Source organism: Trachinotus anak, unplaced genomic scaffold, assembly GCF_046630095.1.
Source record: "Trachinotus anak isolate AG129_WGS33_773 ecotype Australia unplaced genomic scaffold, CSIRO_AGI_Tana_v1 ptg000010l, whole genome shotgun sequence".
NCBI lineage: Eukaryota > Metazoa > Chordata > Actinopteri > Carangiformes > Carangidae > Trachinotus > Trachinotus anak.
The window spans coordinates 1,575,582-1,598,613 of record NW_027273861.1 but is presented as its reverse complement, the minus strand read 5'-3'; the positions used below and the strand labels follow the sequence as shown (position 1 = coordinate 1,598,613).

Below are 23,032 nucleotides of genomic sequence, written 5' to 3'. Positions count from 1 at the left end.
ATCAGTAAATATATGTATATTGTTCATACATTCCGTGTAGGTTTTGCCCTGATAATCACCTGCCAGGCACTACTTTATCCCCCTGCATCAGGCTGCTGCAAATCACATCCCCAGGCCATTTATTTTACTCACTCGCTGTCTTTTTCTCTATCATCATTGTTTTATTCATGAGCCTACACTGCCTCCTCTGGCTGGACGTTAGACTTGCACGATCAGACAGAAAACTTTTTGATTAATAGTGTTGATTTTTTAAAATTTATTCAGAAAAATTGAATATTTTCTGGAGCATTTTCCTTGGTCTTCTGTTGTAGTCAGCTGAACATATTTGGGTTCTGAATTGTTGGTTGGACAAAACAAGAAATTTGAAGACGTCACCTTGAGCTTTGGGAAATATTAATGGACAAACCTCAAAACGGCACATTAGGTCAGAACTCTATCAATAAATAGTGTAACGGACTCGGTGACTTGTTATTGTAACGGTTAAGTTATAGTGTTACTTTGTTAAGACTGTTCAGCTTAGTTAAGGTTGACACGATTATTGCAGTTCTGAGTTTTCCGGGTTGTCATGAATGTGTTATTCTTAAAGGCTGTGAAGCCTGTCAGTCACCACAGCCGCCTATGACAGTGATTTGTGTGAGATAACTTATCTGTGATTGGCAGAGAGAGAAAGGAGGACAGGTTGTTGTTTTTCCTGCTAGTTGAGGAGCGGGAGTTAGTCAATGGCAGGAGTTGTGACGGCCGGTCATTAGCGCTGATCTTACGCTGTGAAACCAGTTAGGTTTGTTGTTGTGGTGTTAGCTACGGCCCACAGTAGCCTGTGTAAGTGAACGAAAGTGCCAAGAAAAAAAGCTCATGACCCATAGCTACATTATTGAGGGACGCTACAATACTTTATGTAATATTTTAAAGTTGAAATTTAATGAATTAATGTTTCTGTAATGTCATTTTATCACAGTCTCTAATGCACATTAGCCAAACAGTGAACAAATAAACTGTATTATTGTATTATTTTTTTATTTATATAGTTTACTATTTTATATGTACATGTTCAAGCTTTGGCTAATGTAAACTGTATAAATAACTGTTGTAGTGTCTCTTTCCTTTTTTAGTCTTTTCACATTTCAGCAGAGATGTCACTTCACCGACTGTCTGACGTTAAATCACTGGCTCTTCATCGTTAGTTGTTTAAACCTTCCTGCTGTTTCTCGCGGACATAAAACATGGATGTATGATAAGACCTTCTTATCATACATCCATGACATAAAAGGGAAGCGCCGACACTTCCGGATCACATGCCGCTCAAAAACAACATCCACGGAAGTTTATTGAAAATTATTTCAAGGTAAAAGCGTATAAATAGTTTTTAAGACTAAAATGTTTTTACCAATAGATGCATTGAAATCCGTGAAGTTAAACGGGAGACTAGAAGGAAAAACATAATTTACCGTTTTATTGGTGTGAAAGAGAGGTGTTGTAGAATACCTTAAAATGTTTAAAAATATGTAGAAAATATTACCATAACAAAAACCTTGGTTAGTTGCTTAATTGTGTACTTTTATTAGCTGAATAATGTATATTTTAGGGCTGAACAGCAATTGCTGAAATAATGAAATAATACTCTCGAGACGTAAAGGGTTAGATGATGATATGATTTTTAACCCCAGTCAAAATCACACGATCATCATTTTTTCATTGAAAGTCAAATTCAAAAATATCCATTTTAAATGAAATTATATGCCAAATGAATCGCAATATGATTTTTTGCATGTTCATTCCTAATTCCTTTGAACCAAGGCTTAGCAATGTTTAAACTATAGAATACAGGAGCCTTCTAGGGGCTGTGAGTTCCATCCTGGTTTCCATAAACTGCTAGAATCCACAGGTTACTCGCCTCATATGAGAGATACCTTCATTTTCACAGGCCTCTCCCCCAACCAGTCTCGTCATTGTAGGAAAAGTATAGGTGTTAGTAGATCAATCAGCTCTATTCAAGTGTCTCAGTACGGCATGCCAGTGCATTTGGGGTTGCATTGATAGTAATTACTTATTACATTTACCAAGTATATGTTAAGTGACATTTTGGAGAGAACGATATCATAGAAACGTGATTCGATGGTCGGCAAACACGTTTTATTTTGAAAGATTTGACCGGAAACCTCTGTATTGTTACCCTGTCTGAACTGACACTGGTGTACAGAGACCATATCAATAGACCAGACAGGTGATAAACAAGTATTAGGGCAGATTATTTGGCACAAACCAAAGTGAATACTCGTCAGCTGAAGCTCGTTGACATCCCTGCAGTCCGTATGCTACACAAGGCATGGCCGAGAGGCAGGACAATGAGGTAATATCAGCTTTAATCTGCAGTAAGAGGCACAGGGGTGTTTGGTGGGGAAATCGTGCAAATTTTCTCTTTGGTTATTTGTCCTAACAGTCAGAAGTCGACAAAGTCCCATTTAAAGTGAACCGCAACCAGAACAGTCACCAAACAGCTGTGCTGACACATATGAACGGACAGAAACTTCTGTTAGCAGCACGTTAGCTCAGCAGCTAGCTAGCCGTACCGGCTAAAGTGTAAATTAACGTGATTAGTCAGGTTAGGTCCGTAACTACATAAAGTTTGGACATGTCCCGTGGCTCTGGCCTGTGCTCTGAGCGCTTAGATCGCAGATGAGAGGCGGTCGTCTGGTTGACGTAGACCAGCCGGGACACTTCTCGCTGCTCAGAACCAAATTAGCAGAGTTCATGGAGAAATTTAGCGTTGTTTTTCAACAGTAAACGTGTTACAGCTGGAACACTATGTTTGACGTTCTGTGAAGTACAGATATATTCTGATCTTTTTTATATTCGGTTCTCAAATAACTCGTAATGGCGTTATGGCAGCTTTCACTGAAACTCCGGGGGAGCCAACGGTGTAACTGTTTTATGGAAGTGGACATTTGACCGAAGAAGATGCTGCTTGGTGAACTGTAGTAGCTGCATAGACTTATGCAGTGAACCCCAATATGAACGAAAGCTCTTAAACATATACAGCTCTGGAAAAATTCAGAGACCACTACAATATTTTCTGAAATCAGCATCTTTACATGTATGACAGCGATTCCATTCCAGTGTCTGTTGAATTCCAACACAAGCACACCTCATTCTACTTAATGAGGTACTGATTAGGTGATCACCTGAACCAGATCTTATTTAACGAGGAAAAGTATAAAAACCACTGCTGTGGTCATCACTATCCTCTTGCAATAGGACCAATTGGATGGCAAAAACAGTGCTAGTAGTACCTCAAAAGTAATTGGAATCACAAAATAACTATTGACCATGCCAAAAGAGTTGAAAAGAAAAGTTTTGAGTGAGGAAACGAAGGGTTTAATTCTGGCTTTACTGGCAGAGGGATACAGTGAGCGTCAGGTTGTTTCCATTCTTAAAATTTCTAAGACGGTGGTTCATAAGAATAAGGTCAAGCAGCAGACATTGGAGAGAACAAAGCTACAGACTGGCAGAGGGTGAAAACAACTCTCCACAGACTGGGATGACCGTCACCTGATTCGAATGTCACTCAGCAACTGTAGGATGACATCAAGTGACCTACAAAAAGAATGGCAAATGGCAGCTGGGGTGAAGTGCACGGCGAGAATGGTTCGAAACAGGCTCCTAGGGGCAGGGCTCAAGATGTGTAAAGCTAGAATAAAGCCCTTCATCAATAAGAAGCAAAAAGAGCCAGGCTGAGGTTTGCAAAAGACCATCAGGATTTGACCATAGAGGACTACAGTAAGGTCATCTTCTCTGATGGGTCCAATTTTCAACTTTGCCCAACACCTGGTCGTCTAATGGTTAGACAGAGACCTGAAGAGGCCTACAAGCCACAGTGTCTCGCACCCACTGTTAAATTTGGTGGAGGATCAGTGACAATCTGGGGGTGCTTCAGCAAGGCTGGAATCTGCCAAATTTGTCTTTGCGAAGGACATATGAATCAAGCCACGTACAAGGTTATCCTGGAATAAAACTTCCTTCTGCTCTGCGACAATGTTCCCGAACTCTGAGGATTGGTTTTTCCAGCAGGACAATGCTCCATGCCACACAGCTAGGTCAATCAAGGTGTGGATGAAGGACCAACAGATCAAGACCCTGTCATGGCCAGCTCAATCTCCAGACCTGAACCCCATTGAAAACCTCTGGAATGTGATCAAGAGGAAGATGGATGGTCACAAGACATCGAACATAGCTGAGCTGCTTGAATTTTTGTGCCAGGAGTGGCATGAAGTCACCCCACAGCAATGTGAAAGACTGGTGGAGAGCATGCCAAGACACATGAAAGCTGTGATTGAAAATCAGGGTTATTCCACCAAATATTGATTTCTGAACTCTTCCTAATTTAAAACATTAGTACTGTGTTGTTTAAAAATGAATATGAACTTTGTGTTTTGTGTTATTTGAGGTCTGAAAACTGTCTGAATCTCTTTTATTTTGACCATTTGTCATTTTCTGCAAATAAATGCTCTAAATGACAATATTTTTATTTGGAATTTGGGAGAAATGTTGTCAGTAGTTTATAGAATAAAACAAAAATGTTCATTTTACTCAAACACATACCTATAAATAGTAAAATCAGAGAAACTGAGAATTTTGCAGTGGTCTCTTCATTTTTCCAGAGCTATATATGGCAGCTGGAAGGAAAATCTGTAGATTTTAAACTGCCTTTTAAATCAAGCTTGGTGTTAACATCTGCAGAGACTAAATCAGATGTTGTGTATTGAAGCCATTAACAAATTCACCAGTTCAGATTAGTTTGTGTGCTCATGTGACTATTTGTATGAGTCCATGCATCTCTTGTCAGGTCTTTGCACTTTGACCAGTGACTCTGTACCTGCTTCAGAGAGTTTTCAAGTTTAAATGAATAAAATGGCCATTATTGCTCATTGGTCTTCAATCAATATCCTATAATGACAAAGTGAAAAAATGTTTTTAGTAATTTTTTACAAATTTTATCAAAAACTACCAACTGAAATCTGTCATTTACAGTAATCAGACTGTTGGCAGTAGCACTCTAAACTGTGATCCTGCAGTTTTATCCATTAATTTCCCAGACTCTGGTGGTCCACCAGTTTCATAATGACTCGAAAATATTTGTACACTTAATAATATAATAATAATAATAATAATAAGAAGAAGAATAAGAATAATAACATGAAAGATGTCTAATGTTGTAGAACTGTGTGTACAGACACGTCTGTCATAGTCAGATGGTACTACTGAGAAATTCCACCTCATCATTGGGCTGGTGAGCTGTCACGGTCTCTTTAGTGGCCCTCCCTGTGTGCCTGTCAGTCGGGGCACCAGGAGTGGACTGCCTGCATGTGCGTCAGCACAACCCCTATGTATATTAGTTTCCACAATTCACACTACATGTCAGAACAAAAACCAAGCCATGAAGTCTAAAGAACTTTGTAGACCTCTGCGATAAAAGCATGGCAAGGCATTGACCAGGGGAGGGTATAAAACCCAGAACCAAATGGTCACTGTAACAGCTTCAGAAGTCCTGCAGAGATGGAGAACCTGCTGGAAGGACAACCATCTCAGCAGCTCTCCATCAGTCAGGGTTATGGTAGAGAGACGAGACAGGGGACACTGTGACTAAAAGACATGGGACAACCTACCGGAGTTTGACTGACAGCATTTAAAGACTCTGAGAGCCAGAAGAACACTGGTCTGATGAGACAAAAATTGAAGTCTTGTCTTGGATAATATCACCCATTCAGTGAAGTATGGTGTGGCAGTGGGGAGGAGAGGGGGCTTCTCAGCAGCAGGGACAGGGAGAGTCTGAATACTGAAACCTCTGTGTATGTTTCTCATCCTGAGGTGGAGGAGGCTGACCAGATCTACTTGCTGATGAAGGAGGAGTATCGGATCTCTAGGAATGTGCGTCTGGCTTGGTTTCTTGGTAAACTCAACCAAGTCATCTGGCCAGCCTCAGTACCTGAACTGGTGAGTTAGTCCTACTTCCTACTTCCTCTTTCTGTCCTCATGGTGGCCGAGCAGCACCAACATTGTAAAGTGGCTCATGGTATGCCACACAGGTTTGAACTGGCACATGGAAATTCTCAGTGGCATGTCACTGTTGACTGTCAGTATACTACTGCTCTTTCACTGGCGTTTCTCACCTCTGGTTGTGGTGTGTTGCTGCTGTGTCACTTGTATTCTGTTATACTGCTCTCCACTCTTTGTTTACTAAGAAAAGTCAATTAAGTTTATGTCTTAATGATTTGTGTGCTAGTTAAAATAGATTGTTTGTTCATTACTGTAACAGATGAAGATCAGATCATATTTTGTTGTGTTGTTCTTGTCCATATTGAAACATTCACAGTGTAACTCAAACAGTGTATTACCCTCGACTAATGACATGAGCAGAAGCTGATTGGAGTCAGGAGTTATCAGTACTGGAGTCAGTCACTGAAACCAGACTGGAGGTTGGATTTGGGGTGGGTGACGGGTGCAGTAGATCGCTCACTAGGGAGGGAAATGAAGGGTTGCTAATTGTTAGCATTTAGTTGTGTCTCTCTATGTGTATGCATGTGTATTTGGGTGTATATGCACACAAGGAGGAATATGAATTAAGACGATGCAGGTTAACTTGTACATACATCCCAAGATATAGTATACAGTATGCATGCTTGCATATTATATTCATTTGCACAGTAGTTTATTTTACAGATAGGTGCAATACACCATGAATGAATTTTATCTTTATTTATTTTTAGAAGCATATGTATATGCACACATGCTCTTTTTCTCTCTATTTTTGTTCATTTTGTCAGCCTGATTCAATAAAAGATAGAATAAAAGAAAGAAAAAAAAAAACTGGAGCTCAGGGCCTGTATTCACAAACCATTCTAAGGTTAAAATTAGCTCCTAACCAGCCGATTTAGGAGAAACTCCTAAAAATAATGGGCATGTCAGTCCTAACTTTAAAACTCTAATTCACAAAGCCACTTAGTGCTAAAAGTGGCACCTGAGTCTTGGAGAAGTTAGAAGTAGTGGAGGGGACTCCTGACTCGATAAGACCAAACATGAAGATCGCCTAGCCATCTGTGGGCTGATCGATTCACAAAAACATTAAATGTGCTCTGTAGACCCCACATCATAGGGCAATTGATATGATTCCCTTTAGATATTCGCCAACTACAGAGAAATAAAGCAACCTCATGGCAATTGCCGGTCTACCCGGTGTGATCGGTGCCAAATGGAACAGGATTATTATTATTATTATTATTATTATTTGTAAAAGGAAAAAAAATCACACCAACAACGCATGTATTGTATAAGATGCTACCACAATTGTAGACATTGTTGCAATGTGGAAAGGATCTACACGCGATTAATGGATCTAAATGCAGAGTGGCCTGAGGCAGCTGTTTGAAAGGATCATATTCATCATGTTTGTCATGTCACTTGGTGAGGGACAGTGGATATCACACCCTACCTCAACCTACAGCCAGGACCAAAGCTATATTACAACAGGTACAACAGGTGGCTAATAGGCTCTCAGTAAGTTTTAAGTGAGTTTTCAGTTTTTCTTATTATTTTTTAATAAAACAATTCATTCCATTGAGTGAACTGAGTTTTTATTGTAAAATTAAATTCTCCCAGGTTTACACAAACCTTATTATACAGATTTATTTTTCTTATATATTATATATTTTCATTTGTGAACAGCACATAATCTGTAGTTATTTAATTTGTTTTTGTTTATTTCTGTTTTCTTTATTATGACTGTGGGATGTTGTACATAGGTTTTCACCAGCACAAACCAGTCTTTTATCAACCAATCACTATGGTTCTTCCATGGCAACACAGTTGCACTCTTAGCTTAGGAGTTTTTGCTTATTGTGAGAGTTCCGGGAACATGCAGATGAAGTCCTGATGTAAGATACTTTGAAGGTGAAATCTCCTCTGCTACGTTTTATTCTGAACTCAGGCTACAACATGATACAAAATAAGAAGCTTCCAATACCTAAAACCCTCCCGCTCAAGCATTGAAGAAGAAGAAGAAGAAGAAGAAGAAGAAGAGAATAGCTATGCTACACCTATGGAGACTTCTAGCTCCAACAAGTTGGACAGAGGAAACGCAATGCTGACAAACACTGATTCCAAGTTCATATGGAAAAGTAAGCAAAAGGCACGCCCTCAGAGGGGCTCACAAACACGTCAATGCACACCATATTGAATGCCATCAACTCTCTGAGAAAACATGTAGACCACCGCATGGAGGAAAATAGCAGTCAGATGTAGCAACATAGCACAATTCTAGCTGCTATAGCTAAAACGATGCAGGTCAACTCAGAAGAGCTAAAAGATTGCAAGATGAAGATTAGAGAAACCGAAAGAAATGCTCAAAAAAGAAACTGAGGACATGAAAGGTCGCATACTCGACCAAGAAAGATACAAAATACGATGGGGTCTTCACATAAAAGGCAAAAAAGAAAAAGCTAATGAGAATGTGAAAGTGGAGGTAGCGAACCTCCTGTGCAAAATTGCACCTGAACTGACGGCAGATGGGAAGATGGAAGAAGCTGTTGATGTCCACAGAGTTGGTAGGATGTGAGAGAAAATAAGCATTGGCAAATCATTATCCTCTTTGCTAAATGAGAGGTAAGAGATGGCATCTGGAACAAACAAAAACATCACTAGTCTGCAAAAAAGAAGGAATCTGGCAAAGCAGTGGGATTTAGAGGACCTTTTGGCTTCATCGAAGGTAAACACATCGTGGAAGTGTTTGGGATGAAATAAATAAATATGAACTGAACCATTACAGGGGAAAACTTCAATTATGGGACTTAATCTCACAGGCTTCAACTTCACCTCCTTAAAACTCTTCTTTAAAGTTCGTAGTGTTCCTTAATTTGTTCTATGTTCCAGTTAAAAACAAACGTTTCTTTTTCTTCTTTTAATACATGGGGACTTAAGACAGATAATGATGGACATTAGGTAGCATGTGTTTTGGAGATTGACAACACTTATTATTTTGATTAACCTTTATGGCAGTGGTTGGCAACTGGTGGCCCACGGGCCAGTTGCAATAATATCTGGCCCGCCAGATTATTTTGATTAAATGATAATTTTTTTTTAAATCTTACAGTATCGAACTGGCAGCCTCACATTAAGCTGTAGCTAATGTTGAAACAGAGAATCTCCTCCCACCTGAAGACGCTTATTATACTTTTATCCAACAGCCTCACATCAGGAGCAGTGCACAGCGCCTGGTTCTACAATAGATCTCTGTCATAGCCGTAACAATTACCCACAGAATCACTTCCTCTTTAGCGATTTTGTCTACAAAATGAGACAGGAAGTTCCAAAGGTTCTGTCACTTGCTTGATAGACCTCTGAAATAGCAGAGAAATGATGTGATATGAAAAAATAACACCAGTTCAACTAATCACTCAAACGTATATATATGAGACTGTGGCCACACAATAGTAAATTTAAGTTGCATTTTTATCAATCAGTTTCTTAATATTAACCTTTGATTATATTTTGGCCGCCATGTAATGTGTGGCCCAAGGCCAAACGTACTTGCCAACCCCTGCTTTATGGGTATAATAATGATCAGAAAAACAGAAACTTGTTACATCAAGTGACAACAGTTATTGAGGAGCTAATCACAAATTTCCACATTTATATACATGTATATGCATATATATATACACATACTCATGTTGATCTGTAATCTTTCTTCTCATGATTTTCTCTTATCTCTCAAAGATGTAGTATTTTGATATTTGATTGTTTCAGTGTACACTATGAATAACGTGTAAATTACCTTATTAGGAAGTGTGATATTTTCTTTAAAACCTTAAAACTACAACAATGAGGTTGTCATTATGTACAATGTTTATACAATGTACATTGTTTATACAATAAAAGTTTATTTAAAAAAAAAAAAGAAAAAAAAGATTTTGCTTTTCCTAAGTAAAAGTACGTCTCGGCATCTTTGTGAAAAGGATTTAGGAGAAAACTTTTAGTGCGACATAGTGTGTAAGGTAAATGGTTTGTGAATATGGGCCCAGATCTTCATCAGTCCACAGTCAGATAAACTGTCTATAGATGGAGATGATTCAGGTCTAGAAGAGGACTATGTTCAGCTGAGAGACTCTAGCAGCTCACCACAGATGATCAGTGACAAAGAAGCTCATAGTCACAGCTGAAGGTTGAAAGGAATCATTGGAGGTGGTTCTTCCTGTGTGGAAGACTGGAAGAGTTTGTTTTCATGGTTGTTACTGCAAAAAAAGGTTTAACCAGTTATTACTTACAAGGGTTAATTTACTTTTCACACAAACACTGTGAATGTTTAATGGTGTGGCTCAATAAAGACATGAAACATTATAACTGATTGTGTGCTGTTAGCTTAAGCACATTGTGTTAATCTACACTTGAGACCAATGGCATGAGTCCACCACACACATTTCATGGAGCATGGATTCCTGTTGCCTTGGACCTCATTAATGCTGTGAGTGATTAGTCACTGATGTCATGTTTGTCATTTACAGCTGAACTCAGAGAATGAACTGGACCTGTTGAGCATCTTACCAAAAGGGTGGCAGTTGGATTTCCCCCCCACCTTGTGCCCCTACATGTTGATGCCGTCCACTCGGGCCACCTTCCTGGCCCGGAGGTACCGCTTCATCATCGAGCTGGACCTCAGCCCTTCCACTGGGATTGTGGTAAGACTTCAGCACAATGTGGTTGTGCCCTTTTCCCAGCAAACACAAATCATCATCAATTTCATGTCAATTATTTGCTTTGTTAATTGTTCATGGTGAAAAATATTTCTTTAATATCTAAAGTATATCTAGTGTAAAGCCTTACTTGGCTCACCTCAAGTACATGATCTCTGCTGAACTGCCCATAGATTCTTGGTGTTTAGAATTAAAATCTAAGGGGCTCAGTAAATTGCCATTTTGTGCTTAAGTTGTAGTTGTATAGTTATAGTTTGTATGTATTATTCTACATTTCTTTTAACCATGCTAGCAGCGTGACCACTTTGGTCCAGGGTAAAATGTTGGATTTTGTGCGGGGTGAACTTGGATATATTATCTGGTGCCATCATCAGGACATACACTCACTGGCCACTTTATTAGGTACACCTGTTCAACTGCTTATTAACACAAATATCTAATCAGCCAATCACATGGCAGCAACTCAATGCATTTAGGCATGTAGACATGGTTAAGACGCCCTGCTGAAGTTCAAACCCTGCATGGCCTCCACAGTCACTCGATCTCAATCCAATGGAGCACCTCTTGGATATGGTGGAACAGGAGATTTGCATCATGGATGTGCAACCAACATGCCAATATGGACCAAAATCTCTGAGGAATGTTTCCAGCACCTTGTTGAATCTGTGCCACGAAGAATTAAGGCAGTTCTGGAGGCAAAGGGGTCTAACCCGGTATTAGCAAGGTGTACCTCATGAGATGGCTGGAGAGTGTATTTTCAAATGTCAAATGCTGAGAAGTCAAAGCGTTGGCTTTGCAGTGGGACAGTGATGAAAATGAGCCCCAGAGTCAAGACGTACATAGCTGATCACTTAGTGGATGAGTAGAATTGTGTATTGAGAGCAGTCTGTTGTCCAGCAGAAATAAGTCTATTCTCAAATACAACTGATACACTGGGAAAAAGGGAAAATTGTGAATCTTTATGGGTCCCTCCAGAGTGTCGCTGAGGTTAGGGATAAAATCTCCTCCAGTATTAGGGGAGTGTTCAGAACTGGAAAATTAGCATCATCACCACAGAATGACCATTTCCATCAGATATGGATTAGAGGCTGACATCCAATTGGGTTTACATCATTGCGCCAAGAGTCTTTTTTAAGCCTTGTGATGTTACATGTGCCTACAAGATTTTCTATGTCTAGGTGAAACATACCACAAGGGCTATTTTGTTGAAGGTATGTAGGGGGCGCTATTGAACCAGTTTGCCACACCAAGTCCTGAGACCCATATGAGATGACATGCCATCCAACGAAAACTCAAAAGCTTTGCAATTTAGCATCACTGAGGTTTTAAGATTATACTGACCAAGTATGATGTCAATCTGATTAATTCTCTAGGAGGAGTTTGTTAAAGTTAAAAAAAAAAAAAAAAAAAAAAAAAAAGTGTCAAAATTGCACATTCACTTTAAAATGATCTAAAAAAAAGTCTGTGGATGTTAAATGTACTTACTGTATTTCATACATATAGGTGAAACGTACTCAGAGGGCTGCTTTGTCAAATTTTTGGGGGGGACACTTGGGCCCTAATAATGACAATAGTTAACATAGTTTCAATAGGGTCCTCAAATCAGGGGTGCTTGGGCCCTAACAAGAGACCTGCAGCAGATGGTCTGGCCCCCACAGAGCCCTGATCTTAGCATCATGGAGTCAGACTGGGATCACATGAATAGACAGAGACACTGAGTCAGAAAAAGACGCAGGAACCAGGTGTACCGAGGAGAACCTGGTTTAAAGTCAAAGGGGGGTCACAGCTAATACTGATCTGATTCGGGTTTTTTCTCTTTAATGCACTTTAATAAGAAGTAAAAACTATTCATAGCATTATTCTGAAAGCATCTACACTTTGCCTTCATTGCCTGGAGCCTTTGCTCAGTGTGTGTGTGTCAGCAAGTAAGTAGCAAGAAATTTCAGAACATAAATGCCAGATATGTTTGAGGTAATTTAGAAGAAGTTTCAGAGTGATAAAGTTTGTCCATCACAGAAAACTGATCAGTCAGTGTTTTTCAACCATTGTACGCTCATATGGTCGTATGCTCTAACTAACAGATGCTTTAGAAATTAGTGAGAATGTAAATTACTTGAAGATGTGTTTTTTTTGTTGTTGGGCAGGATGACAGCACAGGAGAGATGATCTTCGATGAGGTTTTTCATGCCCTGTCCAAGTGTCTGGCTGGCCTGGCTCTACCATTCAAAGTCCCTGGAACTGATCAGCTTTTCAAGCCCAAGATCTTCATCACCATCTTGGCATATTCGTCAATTATTGGCCTCACTTCGCATCAGGTCTTAAGACAGTAACATTTATGTCATCCTGTTTTTGCTTATGATATTCCAGTCCTCTGACTGCCTGGATTCCCCTGCAGGTTTTGGTACAAGGCTGTCAGTTGGATAGAACAGATCTGGATGAGTTCCTGCACCACATCTATCAGAAGCTCAGAGCAGTGGAGAGCAACATTGCAGAAGTCCTACATCAGCAGCATGAACAGGCAAGTGCACATCCACAGTGTCTACATTGTCTTTTAAAATGTCTGATGGAGATGAGAAAATAACGAAACATCAGATCTCATTAAAAAATATACAATCACATTTTTTTTACAAAAGTAATGTAATCATGTAAAATGAATCCTTTCTTATCAGTATTAGTATTAGAAACATCAGCCATCTCCAAAATCTTCATCAATAGACCTGGTGATATTTTACATTTTTATAATGTCAGCAGATCCCAGACTAAAACCATCTCAAATTCCTACTAACAAGTATTGTGTGTATCAGAGCCTGATGTTATTATTTATATATATATATATATATATATATATATATATATATATATATTATATATTTATTTGTCACAAGGTACTTGGCAATTCAAATATTTGCAACTGCAATTGTTGAGAGACAGACGAGGTCATTGTTGATTTTGGTTTTGCAATTAGCATTTTTTGACATTAAGAAAAATATATAATTCCCACCTGATCCTTTAATGTTTTTTCATGTCTAGGGAGTTGAGAAAATACCCAGTACCAATGAGAAGAAAAAGTCTAAGGGATAAAACTTAAGTAGATGAGCTGACATAGTGCCTGTTGCTGTCTGTGAAATGTCCTGTTATTAGGTTGTGCCTGAGACCCTGCTGACTGACAGCCTCACCATTCAAGACATTCAGTACATCAATGTACTTTTTTTTCTGTGCCTTTAGTCTGTGGAGCCAATCCAAAACTCAGATCTCCACAGCAACAAACTGGAGGACCAGCCCCACAGGAAACAGGGCATTTCCATGGTGTCAGCTGATATGGGTCTGGTCAGCATGGTACGCCAGGGCATCCTGGCCCTTCAGTTGCTGCCTCCGAACTCCAGTGCAGGTAGGTTTGCTTTAAATACCAAGGTTGTGATTCAGGTTCTGGGTCAAGGGTCTGTCTAAAGAGTTAGAGTCCCTCTCTAGAACCTTTTTGAACAGGTTCAGACATCCTCTTCAAACAGCCAGATCTTTGACTTGGCAGCTCCCACTGTGTCATTTCTCACCTTGCCAGCTGAAATTGCCCAACAGCACAGTTGCCATGACAGTCACACCTACATGTTCTGTCTACAGCCGTTTAAAGCTGCTTCTATAGTGGAAATTTAGAAAAACCTTTATTACAACTTCAAACCCACTATACTAGAGGATATGTATAGAGATGACCTTGGGAACTCCTGTGGAGACTGGAGTGTCATTTCTAAATGCTGTTTTCTTCATTTGTTTGTGTTTTGTCTTCTTGTGATTTATGAAGTTGCAATGTGTTGAACTCTCAGGGCCACAGTGTGACAGTAGCATCTGTATTGTTCATGATGATGGCGTCTTTGTCATTACTGAGTGAGGTATGACCAAGAGCATAAAGGCCTCAGAATGCTTCGAATGACCTAGGTCATATGACGTGTTGTCCAGCCACTTAGTGATGAAAAGCCTGTCAAATCAGTGGGGTGCTGTCTAAACCCAAGAACACTGGCTTGTGCATGTTGTTGTAGTGTTGATGTGATGAATAGTACAGGCGGAGATAACGGTGCACACTCTCAGACAGTCTCTCTTTGAGCACAGTCATGTTGATGTGCTTGTTCTCATGAGGAGTGACAAAAGTGTCATGGAAGAAGAATGAAAATGTGGAGCTTTAGAGAGAAGTTCAAACCCAGCTTACATTCACTCAACAGAAGCACATTGTCCCTTTATCAATAGAAAATAGAAGTATTGATTCAATGTGTGTGTTCCAGGTATCATCATAATCACAGACGGAGTGGCCAGTGTTCCTGATGTAGCAGTGTGTGAAACCCTGCTGAACCAGCTCAGGAGTGGAACCATTGCCTGCTCCTTTGTGCAGGTAAAGACAATAACATTGTGATGTTTGCAGATGACACTTTGTTAATAATTAAGAGGAATGTTAAAATACTCATGAGGGACTGTTGTCACTTTCATTCCTGTAGGTGTATACTGTATTTGTGGAGTTGTATTTGTATTGGTATCTTAAGACATCTTAGGAATGAAAAGAAATGCTTGCACACCAATATTGCAGTTGTAAGTGAGGCATTGGGTCAATTCTCAAACAGAAATGACAGAGAGGCTGAGGTGCTGAGGATAATATTAGAATTGGTCATATGAATAAGCAGGTCAGTAATTCATAACGGTGTACTCAATATTCTGTTCTGTTATTGAAGCAGGATTCTGTGATGAAAATGATTCTGTAACCTGGATCCAGCGTGGAGGAGACATTATGAGCTGCAACACTCTGAACTGTCTTTGTCCTTTTCTAGGTTGGCGGTGCATACTCCTATGACTGCAGCTTTGGATACATACCCAATGTGGAGCTGATGAAGTTCATCTCTTTGGCTACCTTTGGCTCATACCTGCCAAGCTGCCCTGAAGTGGACCTGAACAGCCAGGAGATGAATGCCTACCACAAGGCGTTCTTAACTTACTCCTTCCTCAAGACCCCTGAGTCCATGAATTCAGAGTACTTCTGTGGTGAGACAGCTACACACAATATAAGTTGTGAAATGGAGTTTGCAGTTGGAGTTTGAAGTCTGTTTGTAGGTTTGACTGACACACTCCCCCCTTGATTAAAAATGAGTACAAATGCTGTAAAAATATCACGGTTTTGCTTATACTAATACTATCTTATTTTATTATAAAACTAATTTAATTTAAAATTTGAAGTTCATTTTGGTATTTTTCCAAACAGAAACAACAACTTAGGGAATTGTGTCCAAAAAAAAAAAAAGAAAAAATACAATCCAATTTTAATTGAGTAATCAATTTATTATGAAGCAAAATAAATAAGTATCATCTGCAAATAAAATATATTTCAAATTTTGGAAAACAAATACAATAATAATGGGGATAACACTCAGCCTTGGGGAATTACAAAGCCTTCAGTGCTTTTGAATTAAATTTAGCTATTTAAACATGCTACCTAATTCTCAGGTGCACATTAATTAGGGGTCCAAGCCTGAGGCGGGCTGGGGACCACGCAGGAAAGGTAGCAGTGCTGGGAACCCTGTTGTACTTTGTACTGATTTTTAGTATTATTATTATTATTATTATTATTATTATTATTATTATTATTATTATTATTATTATTATTGTTATTGTTATTGTTATTATTATTAATATTAATAGAGATCCTGCCATGAAATTTGGAGGGCTGGTATAGAGTGGTGTACCTCAGGCACCAAATATGACACCTGTGAACAAATAGATGGCACTATAATCAAGGAAGAAGTGTTTTGGCCTATAACTCCCACAATTTAAATTGCACATTCACAAATCTTATCTCTTGGATGTATTCACTGAAACTAGCTGAATCTACTTGTAGAGGCCATGCCCATTTCTGTCTATAATTATTTTTTGCAAAATTGTGAAAAATATGGACGTATTGACTAAAAGTTATTGAATCTAATAATATAGGACATGCCTATTTCTGTCTATAATAGTTTTTTGCAAAATTGTGAAAACCACAAAACATACTTTTTGGAACTCCTACTTGGCATTGAGTCCATTCTGCATGAAACTTTGCACACAGTGTCTATGTTCGCTGCTGACCTTAAGTTATCAATGGCCTTGCATTTTTCCAAAGAATGAAAAATTTGCAATGGAACAACTTCCTGCAGCTAGCGGTCAAAACAGAAAGTGTTGCATATCTTTGTAAAAATTACTTTCAGACAGTAGTCTGGCATAACACCCAATTTGTTGGTAATCAGGCAATGTGTAAAAATTGCTAATGAATGACTAAAATGAGTGTGGCCTATCACGGAAAATCTAAATTCCTGACATGTTTCACCACCCAAACTTCGAAAATTCAAAATGAATCACCTGTATATCCTACAGAGCTGATTCTTCTCAGCACATCCACACAATTGTGACAAAACTTTTCCTCAGACTTGCTTAGCACTGATGGAGTGCGGGTGTGACTAGTGTGGCCTAGATGGGCTGCCAGGGACAAATGGCACAGGGGGCTTGGGCCCCGTTGATACCTGCTCACAGGTCTATTTACCATTGCCATTGATTAATTGATTAATTGATTAATGATTAATGACTATGTGAATGTGAAATAAGATCTTTTTGCATTGTAAAATTCTTCAGATACGACCTTTTTAGATCAATTGAACAGAAGGAAGAATTTATGACTTAGACCTTCAATATTATACTCAGGAGCCTACTGGAGAAGATGGAGATGCACCAATCGATCAGCTTGCCGTTTTCACTTTGATCGGCCATGACCGGTGACTGCCTGATCAGTCTCATATACTGTATATCTGGTTCGGTGTCAGTCTCCTTTATACTCCTGCAGCGCATGACAGTTCATGTCATAACACAGCTACACGCACACACTATTACAACACGAGTAACCACAAAACAAAACATTGAGGGCAATCTGAATGAGATACTCAAACACCATCAGCCTGGTGAACATGTCCAATTTCAAGAAGGTTGCAAAGGCGAAGCTGCTAAAACTAGAGGCCACACCACTGACCTCACCTGTGCATGACGGCTACCTGCTGAACTGCTGCTGCAGCTCGCACATGTGTCAACGCTGCCAGTGTTGGATAAATCAGAACCACATGGAATGGCTCAGAAAATTGAAATGACTGCAAAAGTTTTTTCACAAAGATTTTGTACAATTTAAAAAAAAAAAAAAAAAAAAAAAAAAAAAAAAAAATTATTTCTGTTTTTTGTAGATGATGATGATAATAATGATGATGATGCTGATGCTAAATAGGTCTCCTAAGTATTTCACTGTTTTGTAGTTTCCCAGCACAAACTGTTTAATGAGCATTTGGTGTCGGCCAGTGGGAACCCAGCCTTGGTGATGAGGAGGAAGAAGCACACAGAAAAAGAAGTCAATGCTCATTTAATCAGCATAGTGTCTGTGCGACTGAGAGAAGGCTACACCATCAGAGAGATCAGCCTCACCAAAGGTAAACACCTGTCTTTAGTCCAAGACCAATCAGCTCAACAAGATGACACAGTGTTAGAGCTTTTATTCATGTTGAGAATGAGGCTTCCTATCTCTTAAGGTGGTACTCAGCTGGAGGTGAAGCTGGTGTTGTTATGGAAACACAACATGCATATAGAGTACCTGGCCGCTGCCTGCTGGCCTCTAGATCCTGCCAAGAGAACCACAAGGGTGGAGGTGACAATGGAGGGAAGCTATGACATCCTGCATGACATCAGCTGCACCCAGAGGAAACCCATCACCAGCCCTTACCGCACCTCGGTCATCCGCCGCTTCTGGAACACACTGCAGAGGTACAGCATCTGTCTGTGCGCAGTAAATCCAGGAGATTTTGTGTCTGCATTTTCACAACCATGTTTAAATGGTGGATGTATTGTCTACTAACTAATGTGTGTCCCTCTAGCATCAACCAGACTGATCAGATGTTGGTGCATCTCCAGGCTTTTAATTCAATTCCTGAGAATTACATGATCCCTGAGAGCACAAAAAATGGAGTTCCTCTGTTCTACATCCCCCCTGGCTCCACTACTCCGGTACTGTGCAGACATTTACTCATCATACTTCACCAGAATGTTGAGAACATGTGACCTTGGCTGTCTGGTCTTATTTTGTATGACCATCAGGATATAACAGGAATTCTGCACAGAATAACTTTAAACTTTAGTGCAGAATCTAGCAGAAATGGTCTAAAGCAGCTGCCACTTCAGGTCTATGAAACTGGACTCCAAATCAGTATATTTCAGTAGGTGTCAAAAGAGAGTGTCAGTGGTTGCTGTTGTTATTATAGTCTTAAAATATAGAGGATGTGTTATCTGAAATTCATGTTCCAACTCAGAAAGGAATCTCTTTCCTAGAGACAGTTACCTATTAATTACTTGGTTAGAAAGTAATTGATATGAATGGATATTGTCTTACTGTCAAAAAATAAAGTTGAGTCAAACCAACAGTGTATATCTCCTCCCACTGTGTCTATCACAGCCTGATCTATCTCAGTAATTAAATGAGGACCACTGCGGCTCTCTGCTTCTCTTCTATTTTCAAACCTCCTTCAACTGCATAACCTCTGCTTCCAGGTCCTGTCCCTGCAGCACAGTGGATCCAAAGACTCCCCTCAGTCCCAGTTTGCCTCCTACTGGAAGCCCATCCTTTCCATGGACGCCAACTTCTGGCAGAGATGGCTGCACATGCATCGCATCACTATCATCCTCGAACATGACATGTGAGAAATATGTACTGTAGTTGTGCTTTACTGTGAAAAGGCAACGTGCACAGCCTGGACCATGTGTTTATGTGGATGTATCAAGTAACAATCTTTCTGTCTCTTGTACAGACTCATGGTGTTTATCTTGTTATCTGCTACATATGTTTGGCTCTTTTTTTTTGGTTTGTCAGTCCGTCATCACATTAAGAACTTTGTCCCTCAAGGCCTGTCCCCAAACACCTGCACACAGCTGGAAACAACGGACGTTACAGCACCATTCAGTGTCGTATCTCCCACACTGCCCTTACATCACTGCTGAGGGACTGGAGCAGCTTCGTGCTGGTGGAGGGTTACTCATATGTTAAACTCATATACAGGTGGGACTACAGAAACACCAGCATCATTTTCATGCTCAAAATAAATTCCCATAAACTGGAAAGGTTTCCCACATAATTCTGTTCTCATCAGGGTGTAGGCCCTTAGGTCAGTGGTTCCCAACTTGGGGAGATCTAGAAATCCTATGATCAATCTGAGGGGGAAACAACATGATTAGAAGGGCTGTATGTAAGTTTTTGTTATTTCTACATTGCTAACGTTACCATGAACAGCTCTTTGCTTACCAGTCAGCATCAGACCTCATTCCTTTACGCAGCTATCTCAAGAGGTGGAAAGAAACATCAATGTTAAGTCTTGTTTTGCTTCATTTCTTCCACTGGAGTGAGCATGCTAACCAGCTAGCCCTGGCCATGCCGGCCCGTCTCCTCACTTTCCGATAGTGAGTCACTGTAGAACTGTTCTTGTCTTGTCATCATCATCACCACCACCCGTTCCCAGCAAGAAACCACATTCAGCAGCAGAGAAGAATTACATGTATTAGCTAATGTGCACAGTAAAGCTGAGGGCAGGATGTTGATAACTTTTTATGGGGCATCACAAGCCAGAAAGATGCTACTGTCTAAGGTTACAGCACTTTTTCTAATTTAAAATTTAAAATTCATGTTGGAAATAACTAAATGCTATTACTTCTGTCTCCACAGTTCATCTGACCAGCCACCCACATCCTTCTACCTGGTCCGCCTCATCTCCAAGACGCCCTGCATGGTGCTGCGCCTCGGTTTCCCCATTGGTACTCCAGCCCATGTTAGAAACAAGGTACTGGGAGTGAATATAGTCTCAGGAACACTTTTGTGAACATGGTACTGTTCAGTGTTTACTGAAGACTGTGTCAGAGAGTTGCTGGTGCCGCCCTGTGGGTCATGTAGTAATTTGTGCTGATGATGTATCGGATTGCATTAGATGTTAACACGATGTTTCTACAGGTTTGTGTGTTGCATTGTGTTTGTATTTTGTTTGGCTGACAGACTTAATATTGTCTTTTTTAGTAGATAGTGTTTTAAACATCCATCCATCCATCCATCCATCCATCCATTTTCTAACCGCTTATCCGTACAGGGACGCAGGGTGGCTGAGCCAATCCCAGCTGACATTGGGTGAGGGTGGGGTACACCCTGGACAGGTCACCACTCTATCACAGGGCTGACATATAGAGACAAACAACCATTCACGCTCACATTTACACCTTAGGGCAATTCAGAGTCAACAATCAACCTAATGTGCATGTCTTTGGACTGTTGGAGGAAACTGGAGTACCGAGAACCCACGCAGACACGGGGAGAACATGCAAACTCCACACAGAAAGGCTCCAGAACCTTCTTGCTGTGAGGCAACAGCACTAACGTGTATTAAACATGGAAGATAATACAGCAGCAGACAGACATGTTTTGAGATGAAAACAAAATAAGAACTTAACTCAAGGGTGACTTACTAGATTTTTTTTGTTTTTGAGGCTTTCACAGTCTTTAGCAGACTCGTGGTTTCCACGTTTGCCAACTCCATCTGCTGGGGAAGACCATGAAGAAGATGCAGCTGAGAGCTCTGAGAAAAGTTAGCAAGTGCCCCTTGAGATAAGATTATTGTGTCAAACTGCTGTTTACAAGTGTGAACCTTGACAGTCAACATCAGGTGCATTTGACTGTACATGCTTTTTAAAATGAGTCCACATGAATGATTTTGTCCCATGGTAACCCATTGTGATGTTTGTGATTTATCATCAGATTGTGGATGAGCTGCGAGAGCAGATCCTCAAACTTCGCTTCCCTCACCGTGTTCAGAACAAAGAGGCGACCCCCAAGACCAAGAGGAAGAATGTTGGCCATCCATCACCATCCAAATCTCCCACCATCCCTGCTCCCAAACTTGCGCTGTCAGACAGACCCTGCGTGGTGGTCCTCAATAAGCCCCTGGAGAAGCTGCTCATAAGGTCAGGTCATCATATCTGCACAACATGGAATCAAATAAAGACCTGGCCTGTGCAAGACATTTGGTATATTGTCAGTTTGTGCTCTGCCACCATTCCTCTCTCTTTTTTTTAAATTTGCTTGCAAATGTCAGTAACAGATACTTAAGAAAAAGATAAATAATAGATAAGAAAATAATATTATATACAATTAGATATTTACAAAACTATACAACAGTAGTAGCAGATTGTGAATATTGGAATGGGATAAAATTCCCAAAATAAAATATTGGCAAAAGGTGCCTGTTACTTCAGATGAGTCCAACTGTGATGTGTAAATTGACCAAACAGCTCCACAGTGTGTCCTCTGTGTGAGAGGAGGCTCCAACCAGAACCAGTTGTAATGAAATAAAATGTGTATGCTTTGCAGGTATGAGAAGTTGCCCCTGGACTTTAGGACTCCATTCATTTTGAACATGGAGAACTTTCTGCAGCCCTCCAACAGTACCGTGCCCCTCAGCATGGCAGCCAACCGGACAGCTTCCTCCACGCTGGCCTCTCTGTCCCGCTACTTCTTGCACCAACGCTGGGTGTGGGCCGTGCAGAGCAGCCAAGGACCAGCTGTGGCCATGCAGGCTGTCGCTCACATCCTGTCCATGCTCTCTGAGTGAGTTCACACCTGATTTGCCTCATGTTCATATCAATGTAGTACTTTCAGTTTGTTCAGAAAAAGAACAACTTTGCTTCTCAGTGTTTTGCCTTTTGTTTCATTATCTGAATCTGAATAAAATACAGACCACTTTGTTAGGTACACCTGTTCAACTGCTCCTGAACACAAATATCTAATCAGCCAATCACATGGCAGCAACTCAATGCATTTAGGCATGTAGGCATGGTCAAGGCTGGTCTGACTATTTCAGAAACTGCTGATCTACTGGGATTTTCCTGCACAACCATCTCTAGAGTTTACAGAGAATGGTCCAAAAAAGAAAAAAAATCCAGTAAGCAGCAGTTCTCTGGGTGAAAATGCCTTGTTGATGCCAGAGGTCAGAGGAGAATGGTCAGACTGCTTCGAACTGATAGGAAGACAACAGTAACTCAAACAACCACTCGTTACAACAGGAGTATGTTGTATCCAGAAGAGCATCTCTGAACGCACAACATGTTGAACCTTGAAGGAGATGGGTCATAGCAGCAGAAGACCACACAGGGTGTCACTGCTGTCATCTAAGAACAAGAAACTGAGGCTAAAGTTCATACAGACTCACCAAAACTGCACAATAGAAGAT

At 40.2% G+C, this 23,032-nt stretch overlaps 1 protein-coding gene across 8 annotated transcripts in view; it reads left to right on the top strand.

Moving 5' to 3' along the window:
* The first annotated feature begins 2,093 nt into the window (after positions 1-2,093).
* szt2 (SZT2 subunit of KICSTOR complex) overlaps positions 2,094-23,032 on the top strand; it is a 114,036-nt gene continuing 93,097 nt past the window's right edge. For 4 of the 8 annotated variants that reach the window (XM_071486786.1, XM_071486785.1, XM_071486788.1 and 1 more), the window contains exons 1-16: positions 2,097-2,347; positions 5,863-5,988; positions 10,551-10,724; positions 12,884-13,054; positions 13,135-13,257; positions 13,965-14,127; positions 15,008-15,114; positions 15,545-15,755; positions 18,038-18,208; positions 18,308-18,539; positions 18,650-18,779; positions 19,320-19,465; positions 19,672-19,824; positions 20,485-20,599; positions 21,562-21,767; positions 22,174-22,410. In XM_071486786.1, the coding sequence (XP_071342887.1) occupies positions 2,324-2,347; positions 5,863-5,988; positions 10,551-10,724; positions 12,884-13,054; positions 13,135-13,257; positions 13,965-14,127; positions 15,008-15,114; positions 15,545-15,755; positions 18,038-18,208; positions 18,308-18,539; positions 18,650-18,779; positions 19,320-19,465; positions 19,672-19,824; positions 20,485-20,599; positions 21,562-21,767; positions 22,174-22,410 (2,489 nt within the window). In that variant the 5' untranslated portion in view covers positions 2,097-2,323. Of the gene's footprint in view, positions 2,348-5,862; positions 5,989-10,550; positions 10,725-12,883; positions 13,055-13,134; positions 13,258-13,964; positions 14,128-15,007; positions 15,115-15,544; positions 15,756-18,037; positions 18,209-18,307; positions 18,540-18,649; positions 18,780-19,319; positions 19,466-19,671; positions 19,825-20,484; positions 20,600-21,561; positions 21,768-22,173; positions 22,411-23,032 lie in introns of all 8 variants that reach the window. The other 4 variants (XM_071486790.1, XM_071486787.1, XR_011692304.1 and 1 more) reach the window with 3 other exon arrangements.